A 15764-nucleotide genomic window follows, 5' to 3' on the forward strand; every position below is an offset into this window, starting at 1 on the left:
TAAAGCAAAAAATCTACATGAAATTTTGATTAAACACTTCTGGAGAAATGTGGGCAAAGTAAGTATTTTGCATTTAGTTTGAAACTGCATGAGCAGGAAAGCTGATTTCATAGTGAACAAAAAACAAAAAGTGGTAATTCTTTTCTGTTTAGATACTTCAAAAATTATCTGCAGCTTCATGCTGTTTTTGTTGATTTTACATTTGAAACAAAGTCCATTTATCAAATTTTTTCTAAAGTACCCAGAATGTTCATCAGAAACAAAAGTAATTAAAATTACTCTCTTTACTGTTACATTGTATATAGATTTTTGTGAACTTAATTAAAATATTCAAGAATCTTAAATTTATGTGTTTTTTTTTCCCTTACCTCCAGAACCAACGTATATCACAATAGGTCCGCCCACCTGTGAGGTTTTGGTGAACTGCACTTTGACTGAAAAAGACTGTATCTATAGCTTCAAACTGGACCAGAATGGTTGTCGCATTTGTCAGTGCAAAACTAGTGAGTATGCAGAAATATGGTGGCTTCTACCTTTTATACCAAATTGTATGTGAAAATGGTAGTATGCTGTTTTTTTTCCATTCATAATGTTGGTTATATGCTGTGTTGGTATGTGTGTGCTTTATAGTTGTTCATCTTCAAAGAATTGGTTCCTGGTTTCTGACATTGCTCTCTTGATTAAAATGTGTTTTGAGGAAAATGTACAGTGCTTGACTTTTGAGGTAAATAATTAACAGCTGGCTAGAAAAGGTAGTAATTTGGGACCCAATATTCATATAGATTTTGAGAAGTCTTATGAGAATTCCACATTTCATTTTCCTCTGTTTACAGAATTTTAAGAGCATCTAGGTTTCTGCAATTCAAAAAATCCTATTGTTAAACAGCCTATTTTCAACTTAGCTTTTTTTTGTCAAAATTTAGATTTTGAGGATAAATGTTTGAAAATTATATGCTTGGGAGTGGGTGTTTATATATATGCAAGTGTATCCATATTTATGTTTATTTCTATAACACATATTTATTTTATATACAGATATAATATTTTAGTTAGCATTTTTGCAGGCTTTAACATCTATTTCTTGCTAAAGGAAAAACACTGTGCCTTGTGAGAACTTTGTGTGTATCAAGAAAAACGTTTTTTCTCTATGTGTTTCCTTAAGACATCAGTGTTTACATGTGAAATATAAATCAGTATCAGGTTGGTTCTTGGAATTGGCCAACAAAGGACCCCTGTGGAGTACTAGTCTCAGCTGCAGGATACATCTCTGTGGCTGCCAGCCCAACCTGGGAGCAGGTTTAAACTCTCTTTGTAATGTTATTGTAGTTTTTCAGCTTTCTTGCAGCCTCTAAGGCTTCCACAACCAAAGTATTACTCCATTCCTCTTCCTTTGGTTTCTGTCCTCTCATTCTCAGCCACTTTCTAAGCCAATATGACTACTGTAGGGATCCCAAGTAGAAATGGTCAAAATAAAATTCTTAAGTAGTACAAACTAAAAAGCTTTAGGAATGGATTGGTGTTGGAGAGGACATCTTAACCAAAGTAAATATATGGCAAGCCATAACATTATCATGGCAAATAAGAAATAATACCTTTGGAAGGATATTTGTGGAAGGATGACTTTCCTTACGTTATATCCAAGCTATCGCATGCTTACCTTACTTCATTCTTCCTAAGGAAAACATTGGAAATGTTAAGGTCTGCTTTTAATGTTGTAATTTGATTTTCCTTCTCCTTCTGTTATTATTAAATTAATTGGGGAGTTTGACAGAAACAAGAAGATGGACATTCATGACAAGTTTCGTCATCTGTGCCTGTGCATTCAGTCCTTCCCTCCAGTTTGGTGCACTGGAGACACACCACCACTCCAAAGGATGATTTCTTCCGTCCTAGGTTACCAAACTGCATATGGACACAAACCACATCTCAGGATGTTCTTGGTTGGAGTATTTCTGATTAAATAGTGCATAAGAACCTATTCAGGGGAATTTTTCTCTTGCCAGATTTGCTTGAAATTTTCTTCATTTTACCGTAGCAAATTGTCTGAAGCAAAGTTAATAGCATCATTTATCATCTCTTTTTTTCAGTTAAATAATATGACTAGTAGATTGCTTAAAAATCTCAGTCATTTAGAAAGAGGAAGCCTTTATTTTGTAAGGAAGTGAAGAAAAATAACAGCTTGGAAGTCTTCATCGTTTGGTGGTTATCAATCAAAATCACAGAAATTGAATTTTTATGTCAAGTAATATCTGTCACTTGCAAGGCTCTCCTCTGGATAAAAGAGGGTGTGAGAAATGAGAAAATAGGAGTCTTAGGTCAGATATGCTGAAAATGTACTGTGCTTGCTCTCTGTGTTTTGAGATCCTTTAATGTCCAAACATGCTTAGTTGCATCTTGGTTCTCTTAAGGACATCAGAACATGTCTTTTCTTCAGCTCATGTTGACTCATGTGGAGTTTTGGGAAAATCATTATTGTATACTTCATCCACTTGCTTTTTGCTGGTCTAAGCTGCTCAACAGAGTCAAATTTAACTGCCTCAGTAAGGAAGCCCCCATGCCCACACTAACATTTGAAGTCATATCCTAATTCTATTAATCTATTTCCAATAAAGTTTCATTTTTGGTTAATTTATCTTTAACTCTGCTGGAGGCTTGTTATACTTTAGTTATTTCAGCCAAAATAAAAGCAAAATGATAAAGTGGAAGAACATAGTGAAGGTGTAATTTGTTCTTCTTTATTACCTGCATTTACATTCATGTTGCCAGAAATAAGTGCAACAGGTTTATTTGGAATGATTATGTAAGTACAGTATAATGAAATTTGTTGGGTGCTTCATTGTAATTTAGTTTTAAGTCTATCCCACCTCGTTCAAGCCAGCTACAAAATGAGAAGGAAGAGAGAAGCAAATCAAAACATTTCTAGAATATTATTTTAATAGAAGTAGTTTACTTTGTCTTTTATCCTTCTTTTCATTTCTGCAGTGAATGCAAAAACATGCTGTAGCAACGTGCAGTGAAAACATACATACTGTAAAGTAAAATAATTTTTTTTTTTAAAGTAGCAGAGCCAGATCACAGTTATAAGAGAAGGGAGGAAAAAATATCACTGAGCAGCGCATAGACTTATATGGGAAGAAAGTTCAGTAAGTACACATGGAACCACAAATGATGAGGGAGAAAGAATGATCATACTGACCAGAAGCATCTAGAAGCTGAAGCAGCACTACATGACAATAAAAGGCAAAAAGTAAAATCCAGAATCTAGGAAGAACTGCTGCAGAATACCAAGAATAAAACTAAAACAAGTAGGACAAACAGGAAAGGCATTACTGGAAAAAAAAAAAGAAAAGAAAAATAAAGGATGGTATAAGATGATACAAGAGCAAATCACAAACAGAAAAAAGCAAATAAGAAAAAAATTGTAGTGTGCAGCAATTGCTCTTGTGTTTGGAGTGTCTGGGCCTTTACTTTCATTGGGAGAACTGGAGTGGAATGAAGTCTTTGGGAAGATAAATCCATCCGGAGGAGCCCTTGTGGAAGACCAGTGGTCTCCTGTTTGTGAGGCAGGACTCCTCTTGCCCCAGTGAAGACTAATGGCAGGATTAATAATGCCTGCTGATTGAAGGAACATAGGATTTAAATCTGATTGGTAGTTGCTGCTGCACACAAAGTCATTCTTCAGCAACCGTCTGCAGTGCGTGCCTTGTCTGTTCCCTGGATTAGTTTCATAGAAAAGAAACCCTTTAAAATCTCTCCTGTGACTGAGACTAGTGTTTCACTCCAAATGAATTGAACATGTAGAATATCTTCAGGATATAACTGTGAGCATGTATGAGTTTAATATTTTTTTTTAACATTTCAAATCTTACTAAAATGGAATTAAATTAGAGTGTTGCTGTTAATTTAAAAATTGTTTGCATCATTTAGAAGGCTTATCTTAGTGGTTTCAAGATGCAGCTGTCATCCAGTTTCATTAATTTCAGATTCCTTATGGAGAGATGCAACTGGAGAAGGCTGAGATGAGTCATTTTCTCTGCACATTATAATGCATCACTTTCCACTTTGTGTCATGGTCTCTTTTGTCTGTCAAAGCAAGTCATGCAATCACTATTCAAAAATAAGAGCTCTTGGTATATTGTGTGTTTGCACAGCCCCCTCAACATGAACCACCTTCTTCCCAGAACACATCCTATGGATGCACACAGAAATAACTTTGGAAGTCTTGGTACCTTTTCCTTTGATGAGAACAACACGTTTTCTACCCTGGAGTTAGAAGGAGACATCATTCAGTCTATACTAGCACACACCAGAACCATGGTCCTCAATATTCTGGCAAGTCACACCATCTCCCTTTATAGCTGATGAAGCAGAGTGAAATTCCAGCATGGACTTTGGGCTTGGCAATGTGGGTCTTTATTTAGTTGTGTTGGCATTCAAAAGCAGGATTGGTAGGTTTGAGAAAACTTAGGTATAGCAACAGTTAAGGCTCTGAAAAAGCATAGGGACTGATGATGGGAAAATGCCTAAGAAAACTTTGCAGGGACTGCAGTGAGAGAACACATCTCAATTCCTTATTTTTGTGTGTTAATTTTTCTATAGTTAGAGTTCTAACCTTTCAATCTTATAGCCAAAATTTGAATATTTCATTCCTGTATTTCTGTATGTAGTCCATACTGAGAGATGTGTGTTCTCAACACTTAAATTCTCTCAGTGTTAATTTTTCCCATTTAAATAAACTTATTTTGTGTTCATTTCTATGTCAGACTGAGGTCAGACAGTAATTGCATACTAATCACACAAAATGTACTTCAGGCAATGCAAAATTCCTGGAAATAGTAGAGTAAAATATGAATTAGGTAACACGTTTCTGTTTTAGTAGCAGTTGTCTTCCAGTGTTACTTCCATTTCACAACAAATTCCATGGAAAATAAAAGTTATAAAATAAAAATCCAGGTAATCTTTCTTAGTGCTAAGGAGAGCACATATTTGATTTTTGAGTAATTCTGTAAGAGAAAAAAAGGAGGTCTTCTTATCCTTCTGCAGTGATATAAAAGGGAATAGCTATTAGAGGCAAGACTTCAGTTAAGGAAATACAACCATAGAAAATTAGGATGGAGCATGTTTCCTAAAAATTTAAGGCTCAGATCAGGAAAAAAAGTACATGTTCTTGTAGACAAAACAGTAGTAACTCTAAGCACACATGCAAGATAGTGGAAGTGCTCCCTGAAGAGGATGGAATCATGATGAACACCTCATGCCAAATAAAAATTATCTGTATTATCACTAGAATCAGTCTTTGGCAGGATCTCTGAAGATTACAATATATTGGAGTTAGTACTTACAATGTATCTAGTGCAACAGAAGCAGATAAGAATTTCACCTGGCTTGCCTTGTGAAATAAAAAGAAAATCAGCGTGCTTGAAGCTTGATCATTATACAGCAATTCCACCTTTGAGGTAGCACTGCTACAATTTCATTTTCATGAATTCATGTGTTGTATGCGAATCCTAGATTTGTTTAGAGCACATATCCAAGTGGTTAATTTGCCTCAACGTACTCACAAGATGATTTATTTTAACAGGGTTTTCTAGCATCACAGCGCCCAGTCCCTTCATTTTTTTTTCCAGCTTTTGTGAATCATTATTTAAGTCTAACAAAAGGAGGGAGGGTTAGTGTGGATCTGTGGAGGCAATATATTCAGAGAATTCCAGTTACTGTTAAGTAACCTAGTTTTCTCCTTCATAAATTTGCCTCCCCAGATCCCCACCCCCGAAGATTAAGCAGCAGTAGCAATCCACACCGAGAGGACGGCTGAGGAGTGCTTAATTGTAAAGGTACTGTGAAACAGTTCTCCTGATATGATCTGTCCTCAGCATCAAGAAAATAATACTGGTGAAGGTATGTAGCTAGCTTTGTGTAGCCATGCTACAAATTTGTGAAATGGACACCAGCCTAAGCCAAGTTGAAATACTGACATAATTCTTGTCATGTATCTATTAATATTCTCTGGCAGTTGTTTTTTTTTTTCATCTGTGAATTACAGGACTGAAAACTAAAAGTATTTCAACAGAGAATGCATTTTCAAAATTTTGTAGAGTAAGATGATTTTCAGTCCTTATGATACAAATATCTGTGTGTCCATATGTAAAATAATATTTTGGAAAAACATAAATATCCAAGTTCAAGAGCCTACAGCTTTTCAAATACCATATATATGCTAGAAAAAAAGAATGTTTTTTTTATTTTTAAAGAGCTGGAATTGCAATCAATCTATTAGAAATTCAAGCAGAAGACCCTTTTTAGAGCTAACATGCAATTCATGGAATTGAATTTTGTTTACTTTTTAGAGGTTTTTTTGGGCAATATTTTATAACACTCCAAATATTCATAGGTTCATGTGAGGTAGGGATGTGAGCACTCTGAAATCAGGAATGAATCATGCATACAATGGTTTGAGTTTAGGACAAAGACCTGTGATTCCCGTTGAGCTGCACTGCCCCCGAGATGCCATACCTGAGAAGGAGAGGTTGCATTGTATCTGAAATATTCCACTGCTAAGTTAATTCTCCCAAATGCAGACATTGCTAGCATATCATGGGACAGATGGTTTTGTTGTCCTGTTTGCAGGATGGGACCTCGACTGTAGTGGGTCACATCAGTATGTCATCTGCTCTTAGATGCTGATTTTTGAACACGCTTTTCTTTCCTTCAGCAGCCAGTTTTACTCAGTTTTACAGATATCAGACAACCTTTTAAAACTAGAGTTGATGTTGGTGTTGAGAATAAGATACTTACTGGAAAGAGTCTTAAAACACTAGATAGTTTGTGTGTAGAATGCTCACCATATCTTGGTAATCATTAGTTCTCAAGAGTTTTTTTCTAGTGTAGTCCCATCATCCATATCCCAAAGAGATTCCTCTTAAACTGTGTAATGCTCTTCTGAAACTCTCAGTATCTCTTTTATTATAGTCTGCATGTATGAAAGGGTTTGTAAATGTGTGGAGAAAGTGGGGAAAGAAATCATTATATTTAGAAGGATTTTATGGACAATGGTGACTAGGCTTAAATACCTCACCAATATCTGTTTGTTTGTTAATAATTCATTTTTTCCAAATGGGTTTTTTTGGAAGACTGATTTATCTTCAGTTGTTCTTTCTGCTTGTATTTGTCGAACAGCATCACATTAAATTGATCCAAATTAATCCAATAATTTGAAATTCCCATATGCAAGTCAGCATATAATGTGTTTAATTGTATCAAACTACAGAACAAAGTATGTGCTATAACTGCAGTCTTTAGAGGACTCAAAGTCTGTAAGCAATAGCTTTTGCCAGTGTGGTGAGGACTAGTGAAGACTGTGACTAGACTGTGAACTACCAGCTGGACCTGTTGGTAACTGGTTTTGCTGCTACTTTTGCAGTCGTGGCTGCATGTGGCAGAGAAAACTGCATGGTCTTGTTGTGTGGGTGGGATTCACTGCTATAAGTACTCAGTGCTTGTTAGTCTTCAAATATTAGTTCTAAGCAGGAGGACAATTTAATAATGTCATTGGTTCAGGACAAACAACCTTTCCATGTTTAGTGTCCTAGCCTTCTACTGTACTTGATTCTTTCTGTATTTTATGTGATATTTCAGCTAATGTCACATTAAAAAGCTAAGTATTTGTTGTAAAAATACAATTCTATGACCCTGAGACATTGAGGAACACATTCATCTTTTCTTAAAGTCATAGCTCATCAGTATTATTCTGGAATCATCCAATATCCTCCATCTGAACTCTGAGCTTGTCGTGCAAATTGTTTTCTGGTTCATGTTTTATAAGAAAAATTAATGAACGTGTTTCTACTCACCATGTAGAACTCTACTCTCAATCCAGATATTTCCCTAAGCAACATAATGAAAGATGTTTTCCCTTTAATTAATTTCCTGTTCATCATTTTGTTTCTGGTTTCGTCTTCTACTTCCTATCTAACCATCAGTTTAGTTCCCTATGTCACTATAACTAATCAGTCACAAAACCCAAAAAAATAGCTTATACGTTGTGATCAGAAGCTTAATCCCATTCTGTTAGAGTTGCAGTGACGTGCAAGTGCATAATGCAGTTCTGTCAAACTCTGAATGGTAGTTTTCTTCTGCATTAGCTTTTAAAATGTTTGCTATATCCTCATTGCAGCCTGTCTGGTTGCCCTGATACACTTTTGAAGCAATCATTAGACCAGGTAGGGCTGGGTCTCTTCTCTGCAAATACATTCATAATTTGGGATTCAGTTTCCTCATGAAATTTATCAAAGCAGAGGTGGAAAACACCATCAAACAAATACTCTTCTAACATTTTGTCATAATAGATTTCCTCAGTTCATTGCAGTTGATTTTCATGAACTAGTGAACTAGTTCTCCTTGTTCCTTAGTATGTGTCACTTGAAATGCAAAAGCTTAGCAAAAATTCTGGTTTTACTTATCTTTTCATAATGAATTAGTCATTACTTGAGTAGTGATAAATTTAAAGCAATAGCTAAGGCTATAGAAAAATTGTCAGGATGACAGTTGTTCATGCTGAATTTGATCCACATATGAGTATTTATGTTTGCAATTTTTTCAATCTTTTTCTCGTCTTTCTTTCTCTGATAGCTGTGCTTTGATTTGTGACATTGGTGATTCACTTAATTTTCTGAAAAAAATACCTGGCTTAAAATGCTCGACTGTGCTTTTCATCAGGCCTGTGCAGTGGACATAAACTCTGTGTACCAGATGGTACTTCATTTGGAGACTGCCTGCTGTTGTCATGTTTTTAATAATGTTTTAATAGGAGACATTTAGATGATTAGATGTAAACTCAGAAAGCAGACCAGAATTCACATCCTTAGTTTCATGACGCTACATTTCTTAATAGAGATTTTTTTTTCAAAAACTATTTAAGATCTATTTCCACAGTTTGTACTGTCATACTATCAGAAACTTAAGTGCAATAACATGGTAATTTCAGTCAAGATCTTCTTAGCAGAATTCAATTTTCAGCATCTTATTAGAAAGACTGTGAGCAGATGTCTGTGGAGATTATTCTGATCACCTCATACATAACACTAGAAGGTCTATACGTTAACAGTTGTCTGCACTGACTTCAGCAAACTTTCCCTTTATGTTTGACATAGTCAGACTTTTGATGATTTCTCACATGCTGTTTGTCTGTTCCTGGAAGGCAATGGTGATTATTAGTCACCCACCTCAAGGCTCTGAAGAGCTTTTCTTTTTTGGCCACTTAGAAAGTGAAAATTCTTTTGAGGATAACTCACTATGTAAAGGATTAAGCAAGGAGGATATTGCTTTGAGACTGGATCTCCTGGTTAGTATGTCAGCTGACTATTTGAGTTTTAAGTATATTTACCATCATAAGCTACTTGGGATGAGACACTGGGGATGTCTTCCTGCTTTGTAGCAGTGCCCTTAGACACCCTGAGCCTTTTAATAAAGTATATTAACTTTACATCTAACAAACTTCTTTTTCGTCTCTGAAAACCAGTTTCACTAGCCAAATCAGAGCAGAAGGCTGAAAACAAAGTATTCAGCTGTGGAACTCTGAGTCATTATTTTGCCATCTTCTATAGCTTTGTGGTCAAACCTGGATGTTGTATTTTGAAACCTCTCCTTAACAGATAATCTGGAGACAAATTGGATAAAGAAATATGCCAAGTTAAAAAAAAAAAAAAAGTTCTTTTTTTTGGGTTTTTTTAGATTTTTTTTTAAATTGTTGTTTCCAGCACTTCGTTTTACTATTTTAAGATACCTATTTATTTCTCCTTTGCCATTGCATATATACCTTCTTTTTTCTTCACCTGTCTTCATGATCCTACTGTTTATACACAGCCATGTAAGCATTTCATTTCCCTGACAAAGTATGCTTCAGAAAAGGAATGGTTCTGCTCAGTTCAGCTGGTGCATTTCCAGGTTATTCACTGCTCAGATCAGTTCTGAGCATCTGCAGGAGATGATCGTAACTTACATTATATCAAAGGTCATAAATGGACTTAATTCTTTTTGGAGATATCCTTCCATACATACTATCCTATCCTTCTCTGTACATTTTTTATAAAGTTCAAAACTAGCTTTAAAAATTATGACTACCCTATAAAGTCTTGCATAATGAAAAATTTAGTTAGTTTTATTATCACTGTGTGTTGCTAGGGAATAACCCTGTACAAACATCCTAGTATAAAAGCTCATAAATTAAAGACAAATTCTCATTATTTTAACTTGCTTCGAGAAAAGTCTTTGTATTGCACATAACTCACTCTCTACCAGAGAAAAATATCAAAGTTTCCTCTGCATTATAATGTTTTAAAATCAGCATTAGTGGCTACATATTAAAATTAGTATTCTTTGTAGATCGGCCTGACTTAATCCTCCAGAAATGTGTAAAACTTCATGAAGATCTTTATGTATGTGTTTCTCTCTAAAGCAAGAACCTAAAACAAGGGCTTCTGTTGCTGTGCAAAGGTTAGATCTGACCAAGAGTAAATGCTTAAATCTTGTGGTATTGATTCTATGCTTCCAGACACAATTTCTAGAGGTTATGAAAGGATCTGGCATTTCTTTTTCTGTATTCTGAATGGCAGAAGTGACCCCAAACTTGCACACACTTTTTGCTTCAGACACCAAATTTGCATAAAAGTGGAGAGGTGAGAACCATGACCCTGATTATATTCATCCTATTTAAGCTGAGCACTGTTGTTTGGAATAAGGAGACTCTTATATTGTATTGCACTAGCATACCCAAATTCCACCTCAGAAGTCAGCAGTGAATTTTTGGTTTTCCCTGAGGTTTTGGTCTCATTCTGACACAGTAAGCAGCATGCTTTCTTTACCAAATGAACATTAATTTGGTAGAAGAGATAAGGAAACACTTGGCTTAGCCACATCTGGTTAAGTCAATATTTTGGAATCTTAAATGTAACATCAAAAAACAGAAGGAGAAGCATTTAAGTAAAGCAAGATTCCTTCTGTAGTTTTCCTTCAGTAAATTGCCATTTAAGAGAATAAGTCAATATTAATAACTGATCTCCTCTTTGGAAAAACCATGTCCCTAAATGTTCACCCCCCTAAAGGAAAGTGGTCTTCAGGTCTCAAATGAGGAGCACGTCTGGAAGAATAATCTTCAGCTGACTTCTGTCCAGCCAATACTTTGTAGTGGTGTGGATGTTCCAGCTAGAGATCAGCCATCCTTTAAATATCACTCTTGAAGTCAGGCCTTTGGATATCACCCATCATATTCCTCTATTGAAGAATCTTAATTATATTTCCCTCTTTTTTATTTTGATCTCACTTTGGCTATTGTAATAATAGTCATTTCTTTCCCTTGTGTTTTGCATCCTTAGTGTAAAAAAATCCATAATTTTCTGTTTCCTCTCATCTTTGCAACCAATAAAAGAACATTGTATCCCACAATATATTATGAGTGTCTTTCTGGCATTTCTTCTTTCAAGAAAAGCAAAAAGAAACCGATCAATCTCAAAATAGTAAATTGCAATGAGAGGGGATATAATGATCATTATTTATCTCTGTACCAGAAAAATTGAGATACCAACAGTTCAACATCTTCCTTATGCTACAAGTGGTGGATGAAACTTGGTACTGGACTTCAAGAAACAGATCTTTTAGTCTAGCATCTCTAAGCTTCAATCACATCTTAGGGTATTGCAGTTATATTTTTAAAATCCAAATCTTAATCAAGTTGACAGCAAACAGCATAAAAAAATAAAAGTTCTTATTATATCCCACTCTTATTTAAAATAAGTAGAAGATAAATAAAGATTATCTATATTGAGCAAAAGCCTACTAAACCTATATAATGTGTGGCTATTATATGTTATTTTAGATGTGTTATTAAAAGCCAGTGGACTGATGGATGTTGGACTCCATTGGCCATGCATCTGTTCATAAAATCATGTTAGTCTGTGGTACCAGGTGGTACTCCCCAAGTTGCTGACAGGAACTGAAGAATCCTGTAGTGTCTGCTCATACAGTTTGGGTTGTTACTGGAGAATTCTGTCTAATATTTTAAAAACAGGACAGTCCGAAGGTAAGGCCTAGCAGTATTAAGAAATGGACAAAGTGAAAGAGAGCAGAAGGTTTATTGTGCTGAAGATGTGTTTGGTATAAGCAGTGTTCATGTTGTGATAAGCTGTGTGTGTCCTTGCAGGGGAGGAGCTGTGCACCGGCCTCATTTCAGGCTGTTCCTTGGATTGTTCCTTCGGCTTCCAGACTGACGCCCACAACTGTGAGATCTGTCAGTGCCGGCCGCGGCCCAAGAAGTGCAAACCCATTGTATGTGACAAGTACTGTCCCTTTGGATACTTGTACGTATTCTCATCCCGAAAGCACACTCATGCAATCCCCCTGTACAGGAAATACGCAGAAGTCCAGGAGTATCCACTTGGGTTTGCTTGGGCACAGTGGGGGGGAAGTAGGAAAATATAAATGCTGTTACGGATGTGGGAGTGCAGTATTCTTCAGAATGGATTTTGATCAACACATCTAGAAACAGAAGCTCAAAAACCAGCAGATTATGAAAGGAAAGCAGTGCTTAAATTTTGTTGAAGAATTTGACAAACAAGATGAGAAAGCTACTTACAAGTAATATCTCTTACATGTAGCTTTTTGAAATTCTTTTGGCATGCTTTGAGGAACTTCCATTTTATAGCCCATTTATTTTATTCAAATTATTATCTAATATTTCAAGTTTCTTTTAATCTTGATATGACAGCAGACTTGTTTTAGTAAGACATTTTTGGTAATTACAGGATTTATTAAGAATAGTACTATATCTTATTTATGTTTTTGTAAATGCATTCAAAATCTCTATTTGTGGTAGACTTCTTTTTCTATAAAAGTAAATATTTGTGGTTGTGAAACAGGTGATGAAAACTGAGTCAGTCTTTTGTTGCAGAAGTTTCTTAGTAATTAGTAGTGGTGATATCTCTATATATTTTACCAGTAAATTATATTTTGTATGGGTTCATTCCATGTTACTGCCTGCTTGTCACAATAGTTTAATTTCTACCTCATGACAGCAGATCTTCAGATAACATTCAATTTTTTCTATTTTTTGCAACTCCTAGTTTTTGATAGTAATACTCCTTAAATTTCTGGTTCATTTTAGAGTTCTCTTTGGCCCTTGTTCATAGATGTTGCAGGCTTTTTAATAGCTATTTTTACTTTGGTGTGTCCTCCTAGTACACTGAATAGTAAATGAGAGAGGAAAACAAGGGATTTTAAATTAAGGAATTAATAAAATTATCATCAGGCATATTTACTTCGGGACTGGCTGAGACTTACTGTCAGCTTTGCAAGTGAGAGAAAGTAGAACCAGAGGGAAGTTACAGAAAAGGAATCCTATAAAGAGCAGTAATTTTATTCTTTATGTATCATGAGTTTAATATATTGACCTACAGACCATAATTACAATTCATGTATGTGATTTTTTTACTTAGATAAGCTGAACCACGCTCTTCCTTTTTTTTTTTTTTTTTTTGCTCAAATGTGTGCTAAACAGTTTTATTAGACAATCTATGTTAACTATATAGCAAAAGCACTTTAAAAATGACAGCACATTTTAATGGACATATTATGGTAGTTGTAAGATTAAGAGGTTTTAAAAACAAGTTGATTTCAAGCTGATGCCACTGTTTTCAGGAACCCTGTCTTTGGGATGATTTTTCCCATACATTTTTGTGCACCTGAAAAATATATGAACTTTAAACCTTTTTACACTATTTGGAGAATAGTGTTCAATTTAAATTATGGGCTTACATGCAGAATATAATTTATTTTGCACAATGGCTGGTATTTTTAAATAATAAGCTTTTAATAAAGCCTTCAGATGATATTTTTAGAAATTGGAAATGAGCACTCTAATCTTATCATTCTTTACAAAGTACATGAAAAATTACACTGAATAAAATTAATAACATTTAAAGATGTCTTCATATGGAACTATTTGTAATATAAAGGGCTAAAGTTGTGGCAAGAACTACTTTAGGATCATTTCACTTTGAATTTTACTTTGGTGTGAAAATTATTTAGATTTGTCATTGTATAGCATATTTGTTCAGTTTACTGCTACTGTGCCAAATTCTTTTTAAAAATGACATATATTTGACTTCCAGGTGTGTTGTGCTCTTTAAAAACATGGGGTGTAATGGAGGACAAATCTCTATTTTAATGTAAACATTTAGTCACAAATAGGACACAAAAGAAGGAAATATTAAAAGAAAAGTATATTAGAGTGTGAGCAGTTAAGGAGTAGTCATCATATTTGTGACCTTTTTTTTAAGACTGTTAAAAGTTAGTAATTGGAAATATTGAGTTGGTGCATCTTTAGAGAAACCAAAACCTTCTCATAATTGTCTGAAAAAATCCTCTAGATAAAGCTCACTGTCTGAAAACTCTACACAGTAATGGAAAGAAGCATTCCTTTTGATGGGATAGGAATACATAGTGTCTTTCATTCTCCACTCTACTGTATTGCAATTCATTATTCTCAGCCTTTTAACTAAAAATTAGATAAAGTTGTCTACAGCTTGAAGCCAGGTTTTCTAGAGATTTACATCATTTATTTCCCCTCTATCCTGCTAGATCATGTTCTATAACTTCTCATGTCTGTTCTTTGTTTTGTACATCTGTGCGAAAAGTTTGAATAATATTATCTGCCTTTGTGAGAAGAGACAAGGAAACATTGAGCATAGGATCCACTGAATGGAGGAAGCATATGCCAGGGATGGAGCCCATAAAGCTTGTACAGCCCATAAAACCACTGAATCTAAGGGTGACAATTAACAATAATTTTCTTTGCTCATCAGTCATTTCCTTAGGGGTGATGCTCTTGCTTTAAAGACGTAGATATTTAAAGTGACTTGCTGACTTTTTACAAATTATTTTGCTCATCTAGGAAGAACAAGCATGGCTGTGAAATCTGTCGGTGTAAGAAGTGCCCCAACCTGCCTTGTGGTAAAATCTGTCCATTGGGCTTCCAGCAGAACAGTCATGGCTGTGTTATCTGCAAGTGCAGAGGTACGTGCCCCTGCATTACCACCTCTAACTACAACTTGTTTTCAAAGCAGATGGAAACCAAGGTGAAAGAAAAGCAATACTGCACAGAATATTTACAAACTGAAATACGGTAACTGGGGGGGAAACAGTTCAACATTGCTCAAAGACGTGTGTTGTTTTGCTGGTGTTTTTTTTTTATCTAATCATCTGGGCTTCAACATAAAGCTTCAGTTCTGCTTTCATCTCCCACAAACAAAAAGTTTGTTATCATTAATAAAAATTGGATCAGGCTCTTAATAAGCAACTACTAATAATAAGCTAATTGAGGGCATTTTTTTCAGTAGTGATGTTCATCTTGCCTTCTGCACCATTGCCTTTTCTTTACAAACCAATGTTGGATTTGATAAATATCCAGTATATCACCTAAAATTGGAGTGCTGTTTCTTAGGACTTTTCAGGCAATCTTAATGAACAATGAGTAGAGAGAACAACTGGCCAGGAGAAAGGACTTGGTATTCTTAAGCTAAAAATTTCACACATGCCACATCCCCAGCCTGTAACCACCAAGTTCAAGATGGATCTTGAGATCAGATGTTCATTTGTTGTCTGCCATATTCTTGTGTTGCTTTCAGCATGTCTCTTCCTTACAATATTTTCAGATTATGTTCTGTATTAGTTTGGGTATCGGACTTCCTTCATTGCTTATCTCCATGTGTTGCATT

The 15764-nt window shown here is 35.2% G+C and overlaps 1 protein-coding gene across 1 annotated transcript in view; it reads left to right on the plus strand.

The window, feature by feature from the left end:
• CRIM1 (cysteine rich transmembrane BMP regulator 1) overlaps positions 1–15764 on the plus strand; it is a 174475-nt gene that overhangs the window by 137412 nt on the left and 21299 nt on the right. Inside the window, exons 8-10 of the mRNA XM_030945169.1 lie at positions 375–503; positions 12194–12350; positions 14942–15063. Coding sequence (XP_030801029.1) covers positions 375–503; positions 12194–12350; positions 14942–15063 — 408 coding nt within the window. The remainder of the gene's footprint in view (positions 1–374; positions 504–12193; positions 12351–14941; positions 15064–15764) is intronic.

Source organism: Camarhynchus parvulus, chromosome 3 (assembly GCF_901933205.1).
Source record: "Camarhynchus parvulus chromosome 3, STF_HiC, whole genome shotgun sequence".
In the NCBI taxonomy this organism is placed as follows: Eukaryota; Metazoa; Chordata; class Aves; order Passeriformes; family Thraupidae; genus Camarhynchus; species Camarhynchus parvulus.